The sequence below is a fragment of the Salvelinus sp. IW2-2015 genome, linkage group LG23 (genome assembly GCF_002910315.2).
Source record: "Salvelinus sp. IW2-2015 linkage group LG23, ASM291031v2, whole genome shotgun sequence".
Taxonomy (NCBI): Eukaryota; Metazoa; Chordata; class Actinopteri; order Salmoniformes; family Salmonidae; genus Salvelinus; species Salvelinus sp. IW2-2015.
The window spans coordinates 12,410,682-12,436,134 of record NC_036863.1 but is presented as its reverse complement, the minus strand read 5'-3'; the positions used below and the strand labels follow the sequence as shown (position 1 = coordinate 12,436,134).

Sequence of the window (25,453 nt, the reverse complement as noted above, 5' to 3'; positions counted from 1 at the left end):
GATGCTTGAAAATATGGAAAGTCTTTCAACAGAATCAGTGGAATGAATACACACACACCCCTTATCACATGCAAACACAGTTTACTTTCATAGCAGCCACATACAAACAGAATGATCACTTTGCTCGTTGTAATTCCTTTTTGCATCTACACGCTCTCCTCCTCACCTTTTCCCTCTGCCTGTGGACTACAGTGCACAACACATCAGCTGTCTGTGACCAGGCCCCAAAGAAATGTTACAAGCCAAACCTTCATATCATAACCGCTAAGCGCAACACACAGTCTACATCGTTGTCACCATATTATCTAACGTCATAGCTAATAGAACTAACGCATTAGTAAACCCGCTACAATCATGCAGTACAGTCAGAAGGCAGTTTAGCAGTTACATCGGTGGCAATAAATTAATAAAACCGAAAGCTGACTTGGAAAGGTTCTAGTGTTGGACAGCCAGCTAGCTAACATAGCATCCCTCTCTGTTTGACCCGGGTGTTTTGTTTGAGTAGGCTAAACTAGCGAAGTAAGTGAAAAGTAAAAAAATACCATGAAATATAGCTAGTTCTCTCTCTCTCTTGCTTCTCCTTAATTTAAGAAATGAATTTGTTCAAAACTGTTCAGCTATTGTCTTTCTCTCTCTGAGTCAACTACTCACCACATTTTATGCACTGCAGTGTTAGCTTATGCTTTCAGTAATAGATTAATCATGTCAGTTCAATGCTGCAAGAGCTCTGACAGGTTGGAGGATGTCCTCCGGAAGTTGTCATAATTACTGTGTAAGTCAGTGGAAGGGGCTGAGAACCATGAGCCTCCTAGGTTTTGTATTGAAGTCAATGTACCCAGAAGAGAACGGAAACTAGCTGTCCTCCAGCTACACCATGGTACCACCCTTGAAAGTGCTGTTGAGGCTACTGTAGACCTTCATTGCAAAACAGTGTGTTTAATCAATTATTTGGTAACATATGAATATATTTAGAATAGTTTTATCAATATTTTTATTTTTTATGTTTCACTAATTTTTATGAAATTTTACGAAATTCGCCTTCCTCCTCCGAGGATCCTTCGCTGCTGTACAGGCTTCCTTCTTTTCACTCTGTCAATTAGGTTAGTATTGTGGAGTAACTACAATGTTTATTTTTACCCATCTACCAATTGGTGCATTGGAAAACCTTCCCTGGTATTTGTGGTTGAATCTGTGTTTGAAATTCACTGCTCGACTAGAGGTCGACCGATTATGATTTTTCAATACCGATACCGATTATTGGAGGACAAAAAATGCCGATGCCGATTTTATATACATTTTTTTATATATATATCATACACACACACTTTTGTAATAATGACAATTGCAACAATACTGAATGAACAATGAACACTTATTTTAACTTAATATAATACATAAATACACACACACACACACAGCTCTGAAGTGACAATGATACTGAAGAGTCTGCTTAGGAGACATACTCTCAACTGTTTGAATAAAAATAGAGTTTAAGTTACCTGTGATGAATGTTGAAAACAAAAACTGTCATTTCTATAGGCAGGAAATCCTATTTTAATAATGGGCATGGTAAGAATTGACGACCAAAGTGCGAGTCATAATTCCCATGACACCTTCTAGCAAAATCTGAAAAGCAGTTCCTTCATTTATTCCATAGGATATTTTTAGATTCACTTAAAATAAGGTCTGTGTTTCGTGTAGGCTTACACCACCTTGCCAATTTTATAACTGTGTAGATATCCATAGGACAAGGTAACTGATCAATATTGGCTAAATACAAGTGAAGATAATTTTTTTGTAGAGTGGATTTATGAAAATATGTTGACAAACTTTACCTTATCCTAGTGAAATTTACACGGGTATCAAAACGTCGAGGCGGTTTAAGCCTGCACGAAACACAGACCTTATTTGAAGTAGATCAAGACATTCTCTATGGAYGACATGAACGGTAAAATAACGAAGGAACCCCTTTCAAYTTCAGCCGCAAGTTATTACAGGAATTATAACGCGTCMYCTATTTCTCTCTAAACCATATACCTTTGACTAATCCGGAAACTATCACCTCGAAAACAAAACGTTTATTCCGTTCCGTATTTTATCTAACGGGTGGCATCCATGAGTCTAAATATTCCTGTTACATTGCACAACCTTCAATGTTATGTCATAATTACGTACAATTCTGGCAAATTAGTTCGCAAAGAGCCAGGCGGCCCAAACTGTTGCATATACCCTGACTCTGCGTGCAATGAACGCAAGAGAAATGACACAATTTCACCTGGTTAATATTGCCTGCTAACCTGGATTTCTTTTAGCTAAATATGCAGGTTTAAAAATATATACTTGTGTATTGATTTTAAGAAATGCATTGATGCTAGCAATTTACCTTAGCTTACTGCATTCGCGGCACAGGCAGGCTCCTCGTGGAGTGCAATGTAATCAGTGTTAGAGCATTGGACTAGCTAACTGTAAGGTTGCAAGATTGGATCCCCCGAGCTGACAAAGTTAAAAATCTGTCGTTCTGCCTTCATTGAAAATAAGAATGTGTTCTTAACTGACTTGCCTAGTTAAATAAAGATTAAATAAAGGTGTAAACAAAAAAACAAAACAAAACAAAAATGCCCAAAAACACCGATTTCCGATTGTAATACCGATGAAAACCTGAAATCGGTATTACAATCGGTCGACCTCTACTAGAGACCTTACAACTATCTTTATGTGTGGAGTATAGAGATGAGGTAGTCATTCAAAAATAATTTTAAACACTTATTGCACACAGAGTAAGTCCATCCAACTTATTGTGTAACTGGTTAAGCACACTTTTGCAACTGAACTTGTTGATACTTATTGACTGAAGACATTTCATATTTTCCACTTTGACATTATGGGGTATTATATCGTGTGTAGGCAAATGACCAAACATCTCAATGTAATAAATGTTTAATTCAGACTGTAACACAATGACATTTGGAAAATTCAAGTGGTGTGAATACTTGCTGAAAGCACTGATGTACCACATTTTTCTATATATGAAGAGTCACCCTCAAGACAGAGCGCTTCCAAGACCCTTTCTCACACCCACTCTAAACCAACACTTTTATTCGGCTGAAGATTCAGGGTGCAACGCAACAAAACCATAAATAGCATGCAAGTCTTTTGTGCACAATACACAAACATGTTCGCGCACACACACACACACACACACACTATAAACAAGGACATTGAATAATTCTCATCACCACATGATCTATTCACTAATAGCATCTTTGTGCTACTTCCTGTGTCGCTGTGTCATGCCCTGAAGCCATTCTGTAAACAATGTATTACTGATGCTTGTCTAGGGTAATTGGATATGCAACTGCATAAAAACAATACACAACATGCCATACATGAATGGCGATATGTTCCTACTACCTTGCGCTCCGGGGAATTATTTCTGTGGTGCACCATAACAAACACCTTTCTGCCTCGATTTGGAGCCAGCCTCATAGTCGTGTGACTACCTCCAGAATTTGAATTGATTATCATGTCACTCAGTGATCTACACACCCTAAGTCCCAAAGTCCCACACTGTTACCTCTATGCGCCAGCATTTTGAGCCTGGGGGCAAGATTATATAAACATGCGCACACACACACACGCACTCTCCAAACAACCCCCACTCAGTAATATATAGTCTCTGTCTCATGGAGATGTCAATCTGAGAGAGAGAGTGCATTAGGAAAGTATTCAGACCCCTTGACTTTTTCCACATTTTGTTAGCTTAGCCTTTTTTCTAAAATGTATGAAATAATTTTTCCCCCTCATCAATCTACACACAATATCCCATAATGACAAAGCAAAAACAGGTTTTGAGTATCTTTTTCAAATGTATTTAAAATAAACGTAAATATCACATTTACGTAAGTATTCAGACCCTTTACTCAGTACTTTGTTGAAGCACCTTTGGCAGCGATTACAGCCTCGGGTCTTCTTGGATATGATGCTACAAGCTTGGCACATGTGTTTGGGGAGTTTTTCCCATTCTTTGCAGATCCTCTCAAGCTCTGTCAAGTTGGATGGGGAGCGTCGCTGAACAGCTATTTTCAGGTCTCCAGAGATGTTTGATCGGGTTGAAGTCTGGGCTCTGGCTGGGCCACTCAAGGACATTCAGAGACTTGTCCCGAAGCCACTCCTGCATTGTCTTGGCTGTGTGCTTTGGGTTGTTGTCCAGTTTGGTAGGTGAACCTTCGTCCCAGTCTGAGGTCCTGAGAGCTCTGGAGCAGGTTTTCATCAAGGATCCTGACTAGTCTCCCAGTCCCTGCCACTGAAAATCATCCCCAGAGCATGATGCTGCCACCACCATGCTTCACTGTAGGGATGGTGCCAGGTTTCCTCCAGACGTAACGCTTGGCATTCAAGCCAAAGAGTTCAATCTTGGTTTCATCAGACCAGAGAATCTTGATTCTCATGGTCTGAAAGTCCTTAAGGTGCCTCGTGGCAAACTCCAAGAGGGCTGTTATGTGCCTTTTACTGAGGAGTGGCTTCTGTCTGGCCACTCTACCATAAAGGCCTGATTTGTGGAGTGCTGTATAGATGGGAGAATCTTCCAGAAAGACAACCATCTCCACAGAGGAACCCTAGAGCTCTGTCAGAGTGACCATCGGGTTCTTGGTCACCTCCCTGACCAAGGCCCTTCTCCCACAATTGCTCAGTTTGGCCAGGCGGCCAGCTCTAGGAAGAATCTTGGTGGTTGCAAACTTCTTCCAATTAAGAATGATGGAGGCCACTGTGATCTTGGGGACCTTCAATGCTGCAGAAATGTTTTGGTACCCTTCCCCAGATATGTGCCTCGACACAATCCTGTCTCTGAGCTCTACGGACAATTCCTTCGTCCTCGTGGCTTTGTTTTTTCTCTGACATGCACTGTCAACTGTGGGACCTTTATATAGACAGGTGTGTGCGTTTCCAAATCATGTCCAATCAATTGAATTTACCACAGGTGGACTACAATCAAGTTGTAGAAACATCAAGGATGTTCAATGGAAACAGGATCAATTTCATGTCTCATAGCAAAGGGTCTGAATACATGTAAATAAGGTATTTCTGTTTTTTAATTTGTTAATACATTTGCTAAAATTTCTAAAAACCTGTTTTCGCTCTGTCATTATGGGGTATTATGTGTAGATTGATGAGGGGGGAAAAAGTTATATAATCCATTTTAGAATAAGCCTGTAACGTAACAACATTTGGAAAAAGGGAGGGGTCTGAATACTTTCCGAATGCACTGTATGCTCCCTGAGTTGTATACATTGGGGCACACCTTAGCTGAGCATGTCTTATAGGACAAGTTTAGGTAGTCCCCTCCTGTTTTCTTTTGTTTGGGGCTTAGTGAATACACCACCTGGCTACCTGTCTCGTGTTTGTGCCTATTTATTCCAGTGACTCATACTGGGTCATTTGATTATGGCCATTTTGATTTCCCTGAAGAACACACAGTCCGGGGTGACATTTCCCCTAGGTACAGATCTAGGATCAGCTTCCCATTCCTCAATTCTCACCTTATCCATTAGCTGTGAAAATGCTAAACTGACCCAAGATCAGCATCTTGGGTTTACCTTCACCTTACACCAAGCATGAGGATTGTCAGTACATGCAATCAATATGACTTTCCCAACATGTGTTTCAATAACATAGTTGTTTGCTTGTGATGATGCAACAGGATACTTTTTCTCACTCAGCTTGCAGCTTTTGTCTCTGAACTGTCTATTGGGTTGTGTTCATTAGGCACCAAATGTAAGAAAACAGTCTGTAACCGGGAGGGACTACCTGGACTTGTCCAATAAGAAGCACTTGTAGTCATTTTCCATTGCAAAACATTTCTAAACGTTTGCCCTAATGAACTGGTAGAAGCAGCAGATTGCATTTTTGGGCGCCAAATTAGAGATGAGCGTTAGACTGTTGAATCAAAGCAGGTCACAGTGGACTCTGAAATACTTGTTTTTCTCTATCTTACCCTCTTCCCTTTTGCCTCTTCTCTATCCCTCTCTTTTCCCTCTCTGTCTCTCTTAACACCTGCATGCTGCCATGACCTGATTGATATTCAAATCACAGTAAGTGATAAAATGACCCCCTCTGTCCCTCGTCCTTACCCCGTCCTCCCATTCCCTCCTCCCTCCCTCTGTCCGTCCATCCCTCCCTCACCCCCCGCCACACCATTCAGACATGTCCGCTCTGCTGGCTACACTCTCTGTGACTCCCACAATGGCTGGGTTTGTGGCGGTGGGTTCGGCCATTTGGAACTTTGGCACCAGAACCCAGTGACACCAAAGGGTTCAGAGACTGGCCTAAAGTGTGTCAGGATGGGAGTATGTCCCTTGTGGATTGAATTTAGCCTGGTCCCAGATTGGTTTGTGCTTTTATAGCCAATTCCTATAGTTATTTGGTATGGAAATAACCGTAGAAGTTGGCAAGACGGCGCAAACCGATTTGGGACCAGGCTAGATTGAATTGAACTCACCTCCCTGCATGAACTTTATAGCAATCAGTCAGTGTTTGAGATGGACAGTTAGCAACTGCAGACTGACTGATCTATAAATCATAATGAATAGTCATTTTGGATGCCAGATAGTAATTGATCTCAAACACGCTCGGTCAGTTTGGTAGGCCTTCAGGATGTTAGTAGGTGCTAGCTAGCCTGCATTCTATGTTTAGGTCAGACATTTGCTCAAGTGCCATTTCGATCACCTGTCTCTCTGTTCACCTGAGAATGTGGTCTGTATAGCAGTGTGTGCGCGTCTGCATGACTTTGCACCCTCGCATACTGAAGGCCCCACTGGGGGGAAAAAGCCTGAAATATTTCAGTTGGTCTTTGTGTTTACTCTGCAATGCTATTTCAGTTCCTCAAAGCTAAACCTCACTGCCAGCAAGCGGTATTTCCAGGGGGTGCTACTGTGGTTTAAAATAAATGAATTACATTACAAAATAAAAATGAGCCCAACTCAGCATAAATGTGCTGCAAGCCTGCAGCAGCCACCACTTAACTATACCCATGCTCTAGGGGAATGAGTCCATGGCTGCATCTGAAATGGCATCATTTTCCCTATATATATATATATGACCCTACGGGCCCTGGTCAAAAGTAATGCACTATATATATATATATATATAGTGCATTACTTTTGACCAGGGCCCGTAGGGTCATGAGGTGGAGCCCTTAAGTTAACCTGTCCAACCATTTCTAATCAGTGATTACTTCAAAGTAGGATGTCCCCAGGTCCCTTGTTCTTTCACATCCACCATTCTAAAATGTAAACATATTGGAACTTTGACCTGTGGTTTTCTAGGGTTGTGTTCATTATGGCACACCGTAACAAAACGTTTTGCAACAGAAAGCGAAATTGAGTTTCTTTTTGGAAACTTTCAGCTGAAGAACATACGCACATCAGGGTACTTTTCACAGGTGCTGGAGTTCTAGGCAAACTCATGGAAAACAGAAAGGAAAATGCTGCACACTGCTGTTCATGCTCCCAGTTGATTTTTATTTATAATGTTTCGACCCTTTGGTCTTCATCAGGCATCCATATCCCAGGAGGGTGTGGAAGGTCCTATATATAGGGTCAGTACTCAGTAAAAAATCTATAACATAGGTTCACAATATTAAACATTCAATGTATCAAAATATATGATCACACACAAGGAATGTGATATATATATATAGTTGAAGTCGGAAGTTTACATACACTTAGGTTGGAGTCATTAACTCGTTTTTTTAACCACTCCACAAATTTCTTGTTAACAAACTATAGTTTTGGCAAGTCGGTTAGGACATCTACTTTGTGCATGACACAAGTCATTTTTCCAACAATTGTTTACAGACAGATTATTTCACTTATAATTTACTGTATCACAATTCCAGTGGGTCAGAAGTTTACATACACTAAGTTGACTGTGCCTTTAAACAGCTTGGAATATTCCAGAAAATGATGTCATGGCTTTAGAAGCTTCTGATAGGCTAATTGACATAATTTGAGTCAATTGGAGGTGTACCTGTGGATGTATTTCATGGCCTACCTTCAAACGCAGTGCCCCTCTGCTTGAAATCATGGGAAAATCGAAAGAAATCAGCAAAGACCTCAGAAAAATCAATTGTTGACCTCCACAAGTCTGGTTCATCCTTGGGAGCAATTTCCAAACGCCTGAAGGTACCACGTTCATCTGTACAAACAATAGTACACAAGTATAAACACCATGGGACCACGCAGCCGTCATACCGCTCAGGTAGGAGACGCGTTCTGTCTCCTAGAGATGAACGCACTTTGGTGCGAGAAGTGCAAATCAATCCCAGAACAACAGCAAAGGACATTGTGAAGATGCTGGAGGAAACGGGTAGAAAAGTATCTATATCCACAGTAAAATGAATCCTATTCCGACATAACCTGAAAGGCCGCTCAGCAAGGAAGAAGCCACTGCTCCAAAACCGCCATAAAAAAAGCCAGACTACGGTTTGCAACTGCACATGGGTACGAAGATTGTACTTTTTGGAGAAATGTCCTCTGGTCTGATGAAACAAAAATAGAACTGTTTGGCCATAATGACCATCGTTATGTTGGAGGAAAAAGGGGGAGGCTTGCAAGCCGAAGAACACCATCCCAACCGTGAAGCACGGGGGTGGCAGCATCAGTTGTGGGGGTGCTTGGCTGCAGGAGGGACTGGTGCACTTCGCAAAATAGATGGCATCATGAGGAAGTAAATTATGTGGATATATTGAAGCAACATCTCAAGACATCAGTCAGGAAGTTAAAGCTTGGTCGCAATGGTCTTCCAAATGGACCATGAACCCCAGCATACTTCCAAAGTTGTGGCAAAATGGCTTAAGGACAACAAAGTCAAGGTATTGGAGTGGCCATCACAAAGCCCTGACCTCAATCCCATGGGAAAATTGTGGGCAGAACTGAAAAAGCATGTGCGAGCAAGGAGGCCTACAAACCTGACTCAGTTACACCAGCTCTGTCAGGAGGAATGGGCCAAAATTCACCCAACTTATTGTGGGAAGCTTGTGGAAGGCTACCGGAAACGTTTGACCCAAGTTAAACAATTTAAAGGCAGTGCTGCCAAATACTAATTGAGTGTATGTAAACTTCTGACCCACTGGGAATGTGATGAAAGAAATAAAAGCTGAAATAAATAATTCTCTCCACTATTACTCTACTAGAGTGTGCAACGCTGTCATCAAGGCAAAGGGTGGCTACTTTGAAAATCTCAAATATAAAATACATTTTGATTTGTTAAAGACTATTTTGTTTACTATGTGATTCCATAATTGTTATTTCATAGATTTGATGTCTTATATTATTCTACAATGTAGTAAATAGTAACAAAAATTAAGAAAAACCCTTGAATGAGTAGGTGTCCAAACATATGACTGGTAGTGTGTGTAGATTATATTCAAATAGAATAAAAACAATAATTTGGACACTTTTGATACTATAAAAACAGTTTCAAGTCGAACTCCTCGTTAAGGCCAAGAGGAGACACTGTTGAGCCTGTGGATCCAGAAAGATTACCTTTTTGAAGAAGTTTCCTCTCAATGTCCCCTCCCCTGCATGACATCTTGACCAATTCTGTTCCAATGTATCTCAGAGAACTAATAGGATGTCTAGCTTATACAAAATGAACAGCAACCAGATTTTTTTTGTATCTCCTGTCCGTATATTGCCGCGGTGCTCTCTGATCCGGGTCTTAAGGCTTCTACTGGTTTTCCCTATGTAAGACAGACCACAAGGACATTTCAACATGTAAATAACATTGGTGGACATGCAGGCAATCAGGCCATTGATCTTAAATCTTTGTCCTGTGTGGGGGTGGGTAAATTGGTATGTGAAGCTGCATTGAGCACATTGGCCACATTTGTAATTAGCCTTTGGAACCTTGTCCAAGAAAGTTTCCTTTTTCTCTGGTGGATAATCAGATTTCACCACAATGGCTCTCACATTTGGGGGTGTTTTAAAGACCATACGTGGGGGATATTTAAAGATGGGTTTCAATTGTGGGTCAGTATCAATAATGTACCAGTGCTTCCTGATTAATGTCCTTGAATGCCTTCCCCAATGGTGAATATTGGGTAAAGCATGAGGGGACATATTCAGATTTTTCTTAAACTTTTGGTTTGAATGCTTTCCAACTGTGTTAGTCCTTCAAAATGATCATTAGCATGTTTTACCCAAGTGTCTTTGTACCCCCTTTCCTAAAAACGTTGTGTGAGGACCGTTGTCTATTTCTGAGCTGCATATTCTTCTGATGTGGCTGAATTGACTTATAGGGAGACTTTTAATAAGTGGACGTGGATGAAAGCTGTTCCCTCTAAGGAGGGTATTCCTGTCCGTAGGTTTTCTATAGAGATCTGTAGAGGGAGGTTCTGTCCTTAATAACCATCACATCAAGAACTGATTTGTGATAGTTCATTGTTAATGGTGAAACGAAGGTGTTCGTTCATAGAGTTTAGATTAGGCATGGAATTCCAAGAGTTCTTCCTGGATCCCTGTGTAGATCCAGAAAATATCATCCAAATATCTCAGAATTAGGAGAATAATGGAGAGAAAATGGTTAAGGTCTGGATTCAGCACACCCAGTTTATCAAACATTCCGAAGGCACCGTATATCTAGGAAAGTATTCAGACCACTTGACCGTTTACACATTTTGTTACGTTACATCCTTATTCTAAAATTGATTAAATCATTTTTTCCTTATCATTCTACACACAATAACCCATCCGTTTCGTGCCTATTGAACACGACTCAGACCAAGGTAATCATGGAAAGCCTTGGAAGCAGCAGTATCGGGAGGTAGAAAGTGGGTCAGGAGTTCAAAGGTTAAAGGTCTTCTCTCTTCTTCCTCCCCCGTAGGCTCTACACAAGCTGTCCAATCAGTACCTGAAGAGGGAATGGCCAGCCAGCCTACCAGAGGAGCCCACAGACCACAGGTAAGACCTCTCGTCACCGTGGCATCATCAGAAATCGTATTGTCTCACACTCTCCCTCAGGTGAAATGGACAGAAGTTAGTGTTATTTTTCCATAATCATGCTTACCAGTGTGTATACAATTATGTCCAATTGTAACCATATAAACAACACAGTAGAACATATAAAATGTATTTTTCTCCATAACAGTTTAATGTTTGTGTGTGTACATGTCGTCATAGGAACATGTACATGGTTTGGAAGGCCTACTTGGAGGGCACGGTGCAGGTGACCCAGTCCAGGATCACGGCCTGTGAGAACTACAGGAACCAGGTGTCGGACCCGGCCAAGACTGCCAGGCTGCAGAAGGAGCATCAGCTCAGGAAGGTATGGAAGCCAAACCACCACAACATGGCTTAGCTTTGCATAGTTTGCAGACTGCTCTCTCTCCTCTTTCCTGCTCTCTCATGTCTTACTTTGGATGTATGTCTCCATTTATACAGCTGGTGAGTTGAAACCACTGAAACAATTCAGGATGTGTTTTCTTTTCTGACTTAAGGGGAAGTACGCTGTTCTTTGGATACCAACCAGTGTATTTACAGTGCCTTCAGAAAGTATTCACACCCCTGGACTTTTTCCACATTTTGTTGTGTTATAGCCTGAATTAAACATTTTATTCAATTTAGAGTTTTTGGTCACTGGCCTACACACAGTACCCCATAATGTCAAAGTGGAATTATGTTTTTAGAAATGTTTACAAATTAATTAAAAATTAAAAGCTGAAGTATCTTGAGTCAATAAGTATTCAACCCCATTGTTATGGCAAGCCTAAATAAATGCAGGAGTAGAAATGTGCTTAACAATTCACATAATAAGTTGCATGGACTCACTCTGTGTGCAATAATAATGTTAATAATAATAATAATAATACCTCATCTCTATACCACACACAAACAATTTATCCGTAAGGTCCCTCAGTCGAGAAGTGAATTTCAAACACAGATTCAACCACAAAGACCAGCGAGGTTTTCCAATGCCTCGCCAAGAAGGGCAGCTATTGGTAGATGGGTAAAAAAATAATATTTATTTATCTCTTTGAGCATGGTGAAGTTATTAATCACACTTTGGATGGTGTATCAATACACCCAGTCACTACAAAAGTAACGCAGTTGCCAGAGAGGAAGGAAACCATTTCACATGAGGCCAATGGTGACTTTATAACAGTTAGAGTTTAATGGCTGTGATGGGGGAGAACTGAAGAAGGATCAACAACATTGTAGTTACTCCACAATACTAACCAAATTGAGAGTGAAAATAAGTAAGTCTGTACAGAAATATAAATATTCCAAAATATGCATCCTGTTTGCAACACAGCACTAAAGTAATACTGCAAAAAATGTGGCAACGCAATTAACACTTTGTATTTAGGACAAAAAGTTATGTTGGGGAAAATTCAATACAACACATTACTGAGCACCACGCTCCATCTTTTCATGCATAGTGGTGGCCGCATCATGTTATGGAAGGGGGAGTTTTTCAGGATAGAAAATAAACTGAGTTGAGCTAAGGACATGCAAAATCCTGGTGGAAACCTTGCTTTAGACTGCTTTCCACCAGACACTGGTAGATTATTTCACCTTTCAGCAGGACAATAAGCTAATACACAAGGCCAAATCTACGCTAGAGTTGCTTACCAAGAAGACAGTTAATGTTCCTGATTGGCTGAGTTAGTGTCTTCAGACAGCTTGACTTTTTCCACATTTTGTTATGTTACAGCCTTATTTTAAAAAATCCCTCATCAATCTACACACAATACCCCATAATAAAAAATTGAAATATCACATTTACATAAGTATTCAGATCCTTTACTCAGTACTTTGTTGAAGCACCTTTGGCAGCGATTGCAGCCTCAAGTCTTCTTGGGTATGACGTTACAAGCTTGCCACAACTGTATTTGTAGTCTATTACAGACTACAGAGTGAAGCACAGCAGAGAGCTGCCCAGTGACACGAGCCTACCAGACGAGCTAAATAACGTCTATGCTCGCTTTGAGACAAGTAACACTGAAACATGCATGAGAGCATCAGCTGTTCCGGACGATTGTGTGATCACGCTCTCCGCAGCCGATATGAGTAAGACCTTTAAATAGGTCAACATTCACAAGGCCGCAGGGCCAGACGGATTACCAGGACGTGTGCTGGATGTCATAAGGTGAATGCACCAATTTGTAAGTCGCTCTGGATAAGAGCGTCTGCTAAATGACTTAAATGTAAATGTAATGTAAATGTGTACTCTGAGCATGCGCTGATCAACTGGCAAGGGTCTTCACTGACATTTTCAACCTCTGTCCGAATCTGTAATACCAGCATGTTACAAGCAGACCACCATAGTCCCTGTGCCCAAAACACTAAGGTAACCTGCCTAAATGACTACCGACCCGTAGCACTCATGTCTGTAGCCATGAAGTGTTTTGAAAGGCTGGTCATTGCTCACATCAACACCATTATCCCAGAAACCCTAGACCCAGTTCAATTTGCATAGCGCCCTATAGCGTGTTCTCATTGGACAGGTTCAGGTAGTATCCTCCCCCATTTTACTCCATTTAGAGACATTTTCGCCCTACTGAATACGCCCCTGCTTCCCTATCAGCTAGTTGGCCACACTGCTGCCCTACCAAGTTGGTCAGGCTTTGACCAACACTTGGTCTCGAGTTACCTCTGTCCAGTCTCCACATTCCACTGGCTACCATCAACAAGCACCCTTTGTTCACCCTGACTAACCTAATAAGAATATTATGGTAGCTCTTAGGGCATCTTAGAATAGGTTACCAGTAGACAGGCATGCATTTCCAGGCATGTTAATTGTATTGACAATGCATCTGAATATAGCCAAGTATTAGGGATGTGCATCATTCCCTTTCAAGACAATTCGATAGGATACAGGAACGATACATTTTAGTTTGTAACGATTCAGTGCAATTCGGTTTGATTAGAGAACGAATTGATTTGATGCATTAACATTTGTTGCATAAATACATTAATTTTCCATTCTAAATTAAAATATTCTGCTGATGGAGCTCAGGAGCTGGGCCTCTGAGCTGGATCTGTTTGAGATTACTTCTGTGTGTGTAAATGATACGTGTGTGTGTTAGGGATTCATATTTTACAGAGAATCTACCAAGTTTCAGTACTGACAATAATTCATATTTATCCTGAGAGTCCCAGGAAATATCGTAAAAATCGGAAGTGCCCATTTTAAAGCGTTTATAACCAAGATATGGTCACAATGCGAGGGTTCTCCCAAATTGGGAGGGGTGTTGCGCCACATTGCCAGCTTGGCTGCTCCACTATGTAAAGACTTTGCAGCAAGTGAAACTGATATTTAGTAATGATAGAGTAACTTTGATGGCCAATAACGTTGTGAATTGTGAAACAGGCAGTTCTTAAATTCTGAGCTTTATCATGTTGCTTAATTAATTCAGCGCATTTCAGCAGTAGGCCTAGACTATCTTTTCACAGAATGCACTGAGGCAGAGTGCAACCCCGAATATAGCATTGTCTAATCATACCAACTTTAACTGTAATCAAACAGAAGTCAAATGACCAAAGTTGCTAAGCTTGCTAGCTAACCTCCAACGAATGACAGAATTTCTCCTATTTGGCTAAATCGAATTGATGATTTTACAGATAGCAGATCAGCTAATGAATAATGGGGAGATGAATACAGGAAATTGTTTAAATACCAAGGTATCTTAACGGGGACCAGCTCCGTAAAATAAATACATATAAAAATGTAATAATAATCATATAATATATATATATATATATATATATATAATAAATATATATAAATAGTATTTAAACAATTTCCTGTCTTCATCTCCCCATTATTTATATATATATATATATATATATATATATATATATATATACTGCTCAAAAAAATGAAGGGAACACTAAAATAACATCCTAGATCTGAATGAATGAAATATTCTTATTAAATACTTTTTTCTTTCATAGTTGAATGTGCTGACAACAAAATAACACAAAAATGATCAGTGTAAATCAAATGTATCAACCCATGGAGGTCTGGATTTGGAGTCACACTCAAAATTAAAGTGGAAAACCACACTACAGGCTGATCCAACTTTGATGTAATGTCCTTAAAACAAGTCAAAATGAGGCTCAGTAGTGTGTGGGCCTCCACGTGCCTGTATGACCTCCCTACAACGCCTGGGCATGCTCCTGATGAGGTGGCGGATGGTCTCCTGAGGGATCTCCTCCCAGACCTGGACTAAAGCATCCGCCAACTCCTGGACAGTCTGTGGTGCAACGTGGCGTTGGTGGATGGAGCGAGACATGATGTCCCAATGTGCTCAATTGGATTCAGGTCTGGGGAACGGGCGGGCCAGTCCATAGCATCAATGCCTTCCTCGACACTCCAGCCAAATGAGGTCTAGCATTGTCTTGCATTAGGAGGAACCCAGGGCCAACCGCACCAGCATATGGTCTCACAAGGGGTCGAGGATCTCATCTCGGTACCTAATGGCAGTCAGGCTACCTCTGGCGAGCACATGGAGGGCTGTGCGGCCCCCAAAGAAATGCCACCCCACACCATGACTGACCCACCGCCAAACCGGTCATGCTGGAGGATGTTGCAGGCAGCAGAAGGTTCTCCACGCGTCTCCAGACTCTGTCACGTGCTCAGTGTGAACCCGCTTTCATCTGTGAAGAGCACAGGGCGCCAGTGGCGAATTTGCCAATCTTGGTGTTCTCTGGCAAATGCCAAACGTCCTGCACGGGTTGGGCTGTAACACAACCCCACCTTGTGGACGTCGGCCCTCATACCACCCTCATGGAGTCTGTTTCTGACCGTTTGAGCAGACACATGCACATTTGTGGCCTGCTGGAGGTCATTTTGCAGGGCTCTGGCAGTGCTCCTCCTGCTTCTCCTTGCCACAAAGGCAGAAGGTAGCGGTCCTGCTGCTGGGTTGTTGCCCCTCCTACGGCCTCCTCCACGTTTCCTGATGTACTGGCCTGTCTCCTGGTAGCGCCTCCATGCTCTGGACACTACGCTGACAGACACAGCAAACCTTCTTGCCACAACTCGCATTGATGTGCCATCCTGGATGACTGCACTACCTGAGCCACTTGTGTGGGTTGTAGACTCCGTCTCATGCTACCACTAGAGTGAAAGCACCGCCAGCATTCAAAAGTGACCAAAACATCAGCCAGGAAGCATAGGAACTGAGAAGTGGTCTGTGGTCACCACCTGCAGAACCACTCCTTTATTGGGGGTGTCTTGCTAATTGCCTATAATTTCCACCTGTTGTCTATTCCATTTGCACAACAGCATGTGAAATTTATTGTCAATCAGTGTTTGCTTCCTAAGTGGACAGTTTGATTTCACAGGAAGTGTTGATTACTTGGAGTTACATTGTGTTGTTTAAGTGTTCCCTTTATTTTTTTGAGCAGTGTATATATATATATATATTTATATATATAATTATACTGTCAGACTGTTTCTTGATCATATTCTCTACCGAAGCTCTCATATGAGCAGCGATATGAGACGGCACAGAGAAGCGGGGGAAATGTTATAGCTGTATTTTGACATGCATAGGCGAGACGTGCTTTGATAATGCAACCTATGGATTACAGAATAAAGTTGGTAATTTTCATGCGAGTCAGGATTTGGGGTTTCAGTGGAAAATAGCCTATAGGTTCTATATAAGGCTATGTGAGCCAATAGATAAATAATACACTTGATTAAGGCTACATTGTTGCATGGTAAATGTTTCTGATCAGTGATAGATGAGCAAACGAAGCCAGAGATCAATTAACCAAATATACAGACAGATTTAGTGAAACAAAATCATGTTGATTATCAGACAAGTCACAGGCTTTTTGTCGGGAGTAGGCCAGGCTGAAGAGCAAAATCAACGTGTATAACATGCTAGAAAAATGTTCTAATCGGCTAATATATCAGCAAACTAGAATAAAGATGATAATTAGTACGCACCTTAATTTAGCTCACATTTCACTAGCCTAATTACCAAATATCAAACAGCGATTCAGTGAAAACAAAAATCTGACATGAATTGATTAATCTAGACGAGTCCACCACTCTTGTCTCAAAGTAGCACCACGGCGCTGTCCCAATCAAAACAATGATGAAATAATAATTTAGGTGACCACACACAACTATTGCTTTGAATTATTATAGCTGTTGGATATGACTTTTTTCATCATTCAATTGATCATAACTAAAGTGTGTTTTCCTCTCTGCGCTTGTTCGAGGCCCAATGGCCGTCTCCTCACTCCGCTTCCACCGCATTGTTCTAAAAACCAGTTTAAATCAATATAGTCTACTGTTTTACTGCTGGCTCATTTAATTTCTGTGATGTCAGACCTGGGCTCGGGCTTCAGCTCACCGGGCTTGGGTCGGACCGAGATTTTCAGTTCATATGAGAACTCTTAAACTGCATTCGTGTCTCATGTGCAGTCCGGCAGTGTCAATTATGCGTGTGCTTTGAATTTATGGTGACTTTGTGAAGTAAATACGGTATCCTAAAGGCATCCATGCAACAAGTTTTTTAAATATTTTTTGCACATTATCCAATCTGCTGCTGCTCATGTGGTGTATTTTGTGGAATTGCAGCAGTGTGACATTGGGGAAAATGTTGTAATATCCAGGGTCTAGTCATTAAAAAAATATATAGGAAATGTTAAGCGTGTTCCTGGGATCCCGTTACCAGTGTTACTCCCGTGTGTGTATGGCTTACTTTTATTCTGGTAAAGCACAATTTTCAACAACGCATAGATAACAATAACCTAGCAAATTACAGAGGTTGTCACTCAAATAATAAGGCCTAATATTGCTCAAAATATTTTAACATTTGAATAATGAAGGTGCTGCATACCTTCCATGAATCATTACATCCTTACCAAGTATATCTCACAATTAATAACTGTATGTCACCACTTGTTTGTCCAGTGTATTGATCAGCTCACATATATACTCTACATGACCAAAAGTATGTGGACACCTGCTCATCGAACATCTCATTCCAAAATCATGGGCATTAATATGGAGTTGGTCCCCCTTTGCTGCTATAACAGCCTCCACACTTCTGGGAAGGCTTTCCACTAGATGTTGGAACATTGCTGCAGGGATTTGCGTCCATTCAGCCACAAGCATTAGTGAGGTTGAGCACTGATGTTGGGCAATTAGGCCTGGCTCACAGTCAGCGTTCCAATTCATCCCAAAGGTGTTCGATGGGGTTGAGGTCAGGGCTCTGTGCAGGCCAGTCAAGTTTTTCCACACCGTTGTTGACAAACAATTTCTGTATGGACCTTGCTTTGTGCACAGGGGGATTCCCCAAACTGTTTCCTTGGAGTTGGAAGCACAGAATCGTCTAGAATGTAGTGTTAAGATTTCCCTTCACTGGAACTAAGGGGCCTAGCCCGAACCATAAAAAAACAGCCCCAGACCATTATTCCTCCTCCACCTAACTTTACAGTTGGCGCTATGCATTCGGGCAGGCAGCGTTCTCCTGGCATCCGCCAAATCCAGATTCGTCTATCGAACTGTCAGATGGTGAACCCGGGATTCATCACTCCAGAGAACGGATTTCCACGGAGTCCAATGGCTGTGCGCTTTACACCACTCCAGCTGACGCTTGGCATTGGGCATGGTGATCTTAAGGCTTGTGTGTGGCTGCTCGGCCAAGGAAACCCATTTCATGTAGCTCACGATGAACAGTTCTTGTGCTGATGATGCTTCCAGAGGCAGTTTGGAACTCGGTAGTAAGTGTTGCAACCGAGGACAGAAGATTGTTACGCGCTTCAGCCCTTAGCTGTCTCGTTCTGTGAGCTAGTATGGCCTACCACTTTGCGACTGAGCCGTTGTTGCTCCTATACGTTTCCACTTCACAATAGCAGCACTTACAGGGCAAAATAATAAAGGAAAATATATATAGTTTATTTTAATAATGTTTCATCCTATGATGGTGCCACGTTGAAAGTCACTGATTTCTTCAGTAAGGCCATTCTACTGCCAATGTTTGTCTTGGCTGTGTGCTGGATTTTATACACCTGTCAGCAACGGGTGTGGCTGAAATAGCCAAATCCACTAATTGGAAGGGATGTCCCCTTTTTTTATTTTTTTAACCTTTATTTAACTAGGCAAGTCAGTTAAGAACAAATTCTTATTTTCAATGACGGCCTAGGAAGGCAGTTAACCACTGGTTAACTGCCTTGTTCAGGGGCAGAACAGCTCGGGGATTTGGTCTTGCAACCTTTTGGTTACAAGTCCAACGCTCTAACCACTAGGCTACCTGCCGCCCCACATACTTTAGTGTGTGTGTATATATAGTGAATTTCACCACATGAGATGTTCTGTACCATATATTGATAACTGTTTGTTTAGTGTATATACACATACTGTACCACATACTGATAACCTCTGGTTGTTGTTTGTTTAGTGTATTGACCAGCTGACGCTGGTGCAGGCAGAGCTACAGAACTCGGTGAAGGAGCTGGCCAAGACCAGGAAGAAGTACCAGGAGACTGAGACCATGGCCCAGGCTGTCAGAGACAAGGCTGAGCAGGATGCCAAGTATGTACAGTACATGCAGACATACACACTGTCTGTCCAATCACAAATCCCCCCCCTACAGCCTTGTGGAGATCTGAGAGGATCAGATGGGTAAGAAATCTGGGTACAATTCCACCAAGCCTATCGGAGGGAAAGGGGGAGCTATTACCGTAATGCTACCTATCCAATACTCAGATGTACAGGAGTGAAAATGTAAGACTTTTGGTTGGAACCACTGGTCTTGTGTGACTCGGTTCACATACATGACCCTTCTCTCCTTCTGTTCTGTCCAGGTCCAAACTGAGTCTGTTCCAGTCCAGGTCCAGTCTGCAGCGGGCCAGTGTAAAGGTGAGAGCATTACATTAATACATTGTATGTATGGCCAATTGGCCATGACCACAAACTCAACTGCATAGGGGTCCATAATAAATTCTGTTGTAGCATCAACCTATCAAACTAAAGATGACCTGGAATGCCCCCATGAGTGTGTTTATTTTTTTTCACCAGCTAAAAGCCAAAAGGAGTGAGTGTAACTCCAAAGCCACCCACGCCAGGAATGACTATCTGCTCACGCTAGCAGCGGCTAATGCTCACCAGCAGCGTTACTACGACACAGACCTGATCGACTGCATCAAGGTGAGGCGTCAGCACACACGTGTACGGGCATTCCAGGTCATCTTTTTGTTTGCAGTCGTGCTGCATATCTCAGACGATTGCAATGTCATAGTTTGCATGACTGCAAAAACAGACAACTTGGAACACCACCACTAATGTGCAAGTGAGTGAGATGCTGGCTTATTGCTGCATTACTGGTCAATTACAAGTTAAGCTCCGAACTTATTTCCTTGTTGCCCTGTGCTCCTCAGGTTCTGGATGGGGGCATCTATGAGCAGGTGAAGGACTACCTGGTCTCTCTGAGCCAGACGGAGTTGGAGGCCTACCAGGCTGTCCACGACACCTTCAATGTCGTCCTGGAGAGCTCCAATGGGGTGAGGGCATGGAAACTAGCCCACATATTAGCTTTAAATGAACTAGCCTGCTACCAGATCTGTTTGTGCCGTCTTGCAGACTCCTAATGTCCTAATGAGGAAAATGAGCAGAAATTGGATTAACAGCGCTGGTTCAGTCAGTGGTCTTGCTTGAGACCTGAAAACTCACATTCCCCTGAGCTAATGCCTAGGCTTTAGCTCAGGTGGCAAGCAGTCTTGTGGGGTGTAGAAGACCTGAGTTTGAAACCTAGTCAGTCATATTCACATTAATATCATGGTTTAGGTCCTCATTTTTCCATCAAAGATTTAGAGATTACCATTTACCTATCCCAATACTCTATTGTGTTATTAGCTATTCTGTTACCCCTCAGCTATTGGCCTCTCTTAGTCCAGATCTCTTGGTCTTCTTGCGTTTCTGGAACCTGGTTTACAGTTAATTTCCTATCAGCCCAGCGTGACCGTATATCTCTGGCGAAACAGCGACCTCCGGGTGCTCTGTTTAACAGTGGTCATATTTCGACCCGTTGACCCATATGGTTCTTTTTCACTGTGACACCACACAGCAACCTGTGTGTGTGTGCATAGTTTGGGACCTCTCTCAGGTCATCTTCCTGTGAACCTTGAGGTGACCGTGAATGCTCCCCCATGACTTTGGGTTATACTGTGCTCTGCTCTGACCGTCAGTGGTCCTTCCATGGCTTAAATAAGATCAATGTGGTTGCCCTCCAATGACATAATAAACTCTCAAAGGATTGAGTAAAGCCTCTTCTGTCATGATAATGATATTTTATCTATTCAAATCCCTTCATGCCTCTGTCAGATTATTAGATGCCTCTATTGTGCTCTTATGAGGTTACCTAAACAAGTGTGTCTGTGTTCTCTCCAGGTGACGCAGGACTTCCAGCAGCAGCAGTTTGTACAGCAGAACCCAGTGTTCCACAGCGCCCCAGCCATCCTCTTCCAACCCAGCGACATGGACAAGGTGGGGAGTAGTGCTATGCTAACGCTACTGTTCTCATGGTACGTGGTGGCTAGTGCTACGCTACACACTAGCTATGCTAAAGCTTCCCGCTCATAGAACCACTGATCATTCCTCACCGCTAGGCTAGCTAACTTGCTCTACCGTACATGCTTCTGTGTCTGTGTAACACAATTGAATAGGTAAGCTCACTTTTCAGCTTGAATTGCCTCCACCTGCGCCATCGATATTGCTAGCTTTTTGGTGGTAAAGCTGGCTAAGGCATTGCGAAACAGAGGGCGACGATCAATCTCAGTAGCGAACTTGTGAGGGAGGAAACAATGCTATTAAACGACACTTACGTCTACTACATGTTGAGCTTGTGTGTTGGTGAGTGTTTGTTGCACGCAGCTTTGTGTGTATTTATGGTGTGTAAGACATGTGTGGGTAGTGCGTGTGTGTATATGTTGTGCCTGTGTGCCCCAGAGGCCCCGTGCCTTAGGAACCTGTTCTCAGCTGACCCAGTCTGTCCGTCTGCCCGCCAGTGCACTCGTCCACACCCTCCTCCACCCTCCTCCACTACACTGGACAAATTGTTAGAAACCTCCAAGGCCCTCGTTGTTGTTTTCATTGGAAGTCAAACAAGCGGTGGCCTGTTCCTAAAGAAAACATTTAGTGATGCAGTTGCCCCCTCAAACCTCCCCTTCCCTGTGCGAGACGACGGAGGGATCCGGAAAAGAACTGCACTGAAAGAGGGGCTGGAGGGGAGTGGGGGCGTTTTGCAGGCAGGCAGGACCATGGACGGCCTAGGCATCTGTGAAAAGGGGGCCTCGTCAGTGTGCTCACTCCAACCCCCTGCCTTCCTCCACTCTTCTACATCTGGCTGCCTCAGCCTCTAACAGGAACTAGGTGTGGCTCTCCTCTCATTCACTGATTTAGGGGCCTTGCGCATGGTCCACATTGTTTCTCTCTCACACACACACACACACACACACACACACACACACACACACACACACACACACACACACACACACACACACACACACACACAAGCAGAAAACTCGGCGCTCCACCTGTGGTGCTCTTTTTCCCTCTTCAACCTGTAGTTGGAAAAACCTTATTTTTAGCTGAGTGCACATTCAGTTAATCTGCCATTTGGACTGTGTTCATTCTTGTCTCAAGGGTCAGCTCTGTGCACATGAAGCATGCCAGGGATCATCAGTCATGGGGGTTGACCTATACTTCTTACATCAGCTGATATATCAAAGTGCTGTACAGAAACCCAGCCTAAAACCCCAAACAGCAAGCAATGCAGGTGTGGAAGCACGGTGGCTAGGATAAACTCCCTAGGAAGAAACCTAGAGAGGAACCAGGCTATGAGGGGTGGCCAGTCCTCTTCTGGCTGTGCCGGGTGGAGATTATAACAGAACATGGCCAAGATGTTCAAATGTTCATAAATGACCAGCATGGTCAAATAATCACAGTGAATAGGTCAGGGTTCCCTAGCCGCAGGCAGAACAGTTGAAACTGGAGCAGCAGCACGGCCAGGTGGACTGGGGACAACAAGGAGTCATCGTGCCAGGTAGTCCTGAGACATGGTCCTAGGGCTCAGGTCCTCCGAGAGAGAGAAAGAATTATAGAGAGCATACTTAAATTCACACAGGACACCGGATAAGACAGGAGAAATACTCCAGATATAACAGACTGACCCTGACACATAAACTACTGCAGCATAAATACTGGAGGCTGAGACAGGAGGGGTCAGGAGACACTGTGGCCCCATCCGATGATACCCCCAGACAGGATCAAACAGGTAGGATATAACCCCATCTACTTTGCCAAAGCACAACCCCCACACCAATAGAGGGATATCTTCAACCACCAATTTACCATCCTGAGACAAGGCAGAGTATAGCCCACAAAGATCTCCGCCACGGCACAACCCAAGGGGGGGCGCCAACCCAGACAGGAAGATCACGTCAGTGACTCAACTCACTCAAGCACCCCTCCTAGGGATGGCATGAAAGAGCACCAGTAAGCCAGTGACTCAGCTCCTGTAATAGGGTTAGAGGCAGAGAATCCCAGTGGAGAGAGGGGAACCGGCCAGGCAGAGACAGCAAGGGCGGTTCGTTGCTCCAGTGCCTTTCCGTTCACCTTCACACTCATGGGCCAGACTACACTCAATCATAGGACCTACTGAAGAGATGAGTCTTCAATAAAGACTTAAAGATCAAGACAGAGTCTGTGTCTCTCACATGGGTAGGCAGACCATTCCATAAAAATGGAGCTCTATAGGTGAAAGCCCTGCCTCCAGCTGTTTGCTTATAAATTCTAGGGACAATTAGGAGGCCTGCGTCTTGTGACCGTAGCGTACATGTACGTATGTACGGCAGGACCAAATCGGAAAGATGGGTAGGAGCAAGCCCATGTAATGCTTTGTAGGTTAGCAGTAAAACCTTCAAATCAGCCCTTGCCTTAACAGGAAGCCAGTGTAGGGAGGCTAGCACTGGCATAATATGATCAAATTGTTTGGTTCTAGTCAGGATTCTAGCAGCCATATTTAGCACTAACTGAAGTTTATTTAGTGCTTTATCCGGGTAGCCGGAAAGTAGAGCATTGCAGTAGTCTAACCTAGAAGTAACAAAAGCATGGATTAATTRTTCTGCATKATTTTTGGACAGAAKYTTTCAGATTTTTGCAATGTTACGTAAATGGAAAAAAGCTGTCCTTGAAACAGTCTTGATATGTTCGTCAAAAGAGAGATCAGGGTCCAGAGTAACGCCGAGGTCCTTCAGTTTTATTTGAGACGACTGTACAACCATCAAGATTAATTGTCAGATTCAACAGAAGATCTCTTTGTTTCTTGGGACCTAGAACATGCATCTCTGTTTWGTCRGAGTTTAAAAGTAGAACGTTTGCAGCCATCCACTTCCTTATGTCTGAAACACWGGCTTCRAGCGAGGGCAATTTTGGGGCTTCACCATGTTTCATTGAAATGTACAGCTGTGTGTCATCCGCATAGCAGTGAAAGTTAACGTTATGTTTTCGAATGACATCCCCAAGAGGTAAAATATATAGTGTAAACAATAGTGGTCCTAAAACGGAACCTTGAGGAACACCGACATTTACAGTTGATTTGTCAGAGGACAAAACCATTCACAGAGACAAACTTATATCTTTCCGACAGATAAGATCTAAACCAGGCCAGAACTTGTCCGTGTAGACCAATTTGGGTTTCCAATCTCTGCAAAAGAATGTTGTGATCGATGGTATCAAAAGCAGCACTAAGGTCTAGGAGCACGAGGACAGATGCAGAGCCTCGGTCTGACGCCATTAAAAGATAATTTACCACCTTCACAAGTGCAGTCTCAGTGCTATGATGGGGTCTAAATCCAGACGGAAGCATTTCGTATACATTGTTTGTCTTCAGGTAGGCAGTGAGTTGCTGCGCAACAGCTTTTTCAAAAAAAAWTGATAGAAATGGGAGTTTAAAATATTTTCTGGTTCAAGGTTTGGCTTTTTCAAGAGAGGCTTTATTACTGCCACTTTTAGTGAGTTTGGTTCACATCCGGTGGATAGAGAGCCGTTTATTATGTTCAACATAGGAGGGCCAAGCACAGGAAGCAGCTCTTTCAGTAGTTTAGTTGGAATAGGGTCCAGTATGCAGCTRGAAGYTTTAGAGGCCATGARTATTTTCATCAWTGTGTCAAGAGATATAGTARTAAAAKACTTYAGTGTCTCRCTCGATCCTAGGTCCTGGCAGAGTTGTGCAGACTCAGGACAACTGAGCTTTGGAGGAATACGCAGATTTAAAGAGGAGTCTGTAATTTGCTTTCTAATGATCATGATCTTTTCCTCAAAGAAGTTCATGAATTTATTACTGCTGAAGTGAAAGCCATCCTCTCTTGGGGAATGCTGCTTTTTAGTTAGCTTTGCGACAGTATCAAAAATAAATTTAGGATTGTTCTTA

At 42.7% G+C, this 25,453-nt stretch overlaps 1 protein-coding gene across 3 annotated transcripts in view; it reads left to right on the top strand.

Moving 5' to 3' along the window:
* Positions 1 to 25,453, top strand: part of LOC111950459 (F-BAR and double SH3 domains protein 2-like) — a 61,955-nt gene that overhangs the window by 17,039 nt on the left and 19,463 nt on the right. For 2 of the 3 annotated variants that reach the window (XM_023968056.2, XM_023968058.2), the window contains 7 exons: positions 10,882 to 10,958; positions 11,178 to 11,322; positions 19,421 to 19,554; positions 19,827 to 19,881; positions 20,041 to 20,169; positions 20,400 to 20,522; positions 21,409 to 21,504. In XM_023968056.2, coding sequence (XP_023823824.1) covers positions 10,882 to 10,958; positions 11,178 to 11,322; positions 19,421 to 19,554; positions 19,827 to 19,881; positions 20,041 to 20,169; positions 20,400 to 20,522; positions 21,409 to 21,504 — 759 coding nt within the window. The remainder of the gene's footprint in view (positions 1 to 10,881; positions 10,959 to 11,177; positions 11,323 to 19,420; positions 19,555 to 19,826; positions 19,882 to 20,040; positions 20,170 to 20,399; positions 20,523 to 21,408; positions 21,505 to 25,453) is intronic. The other variant, XM_023968057.1, reaches the window with a different exon arrangement.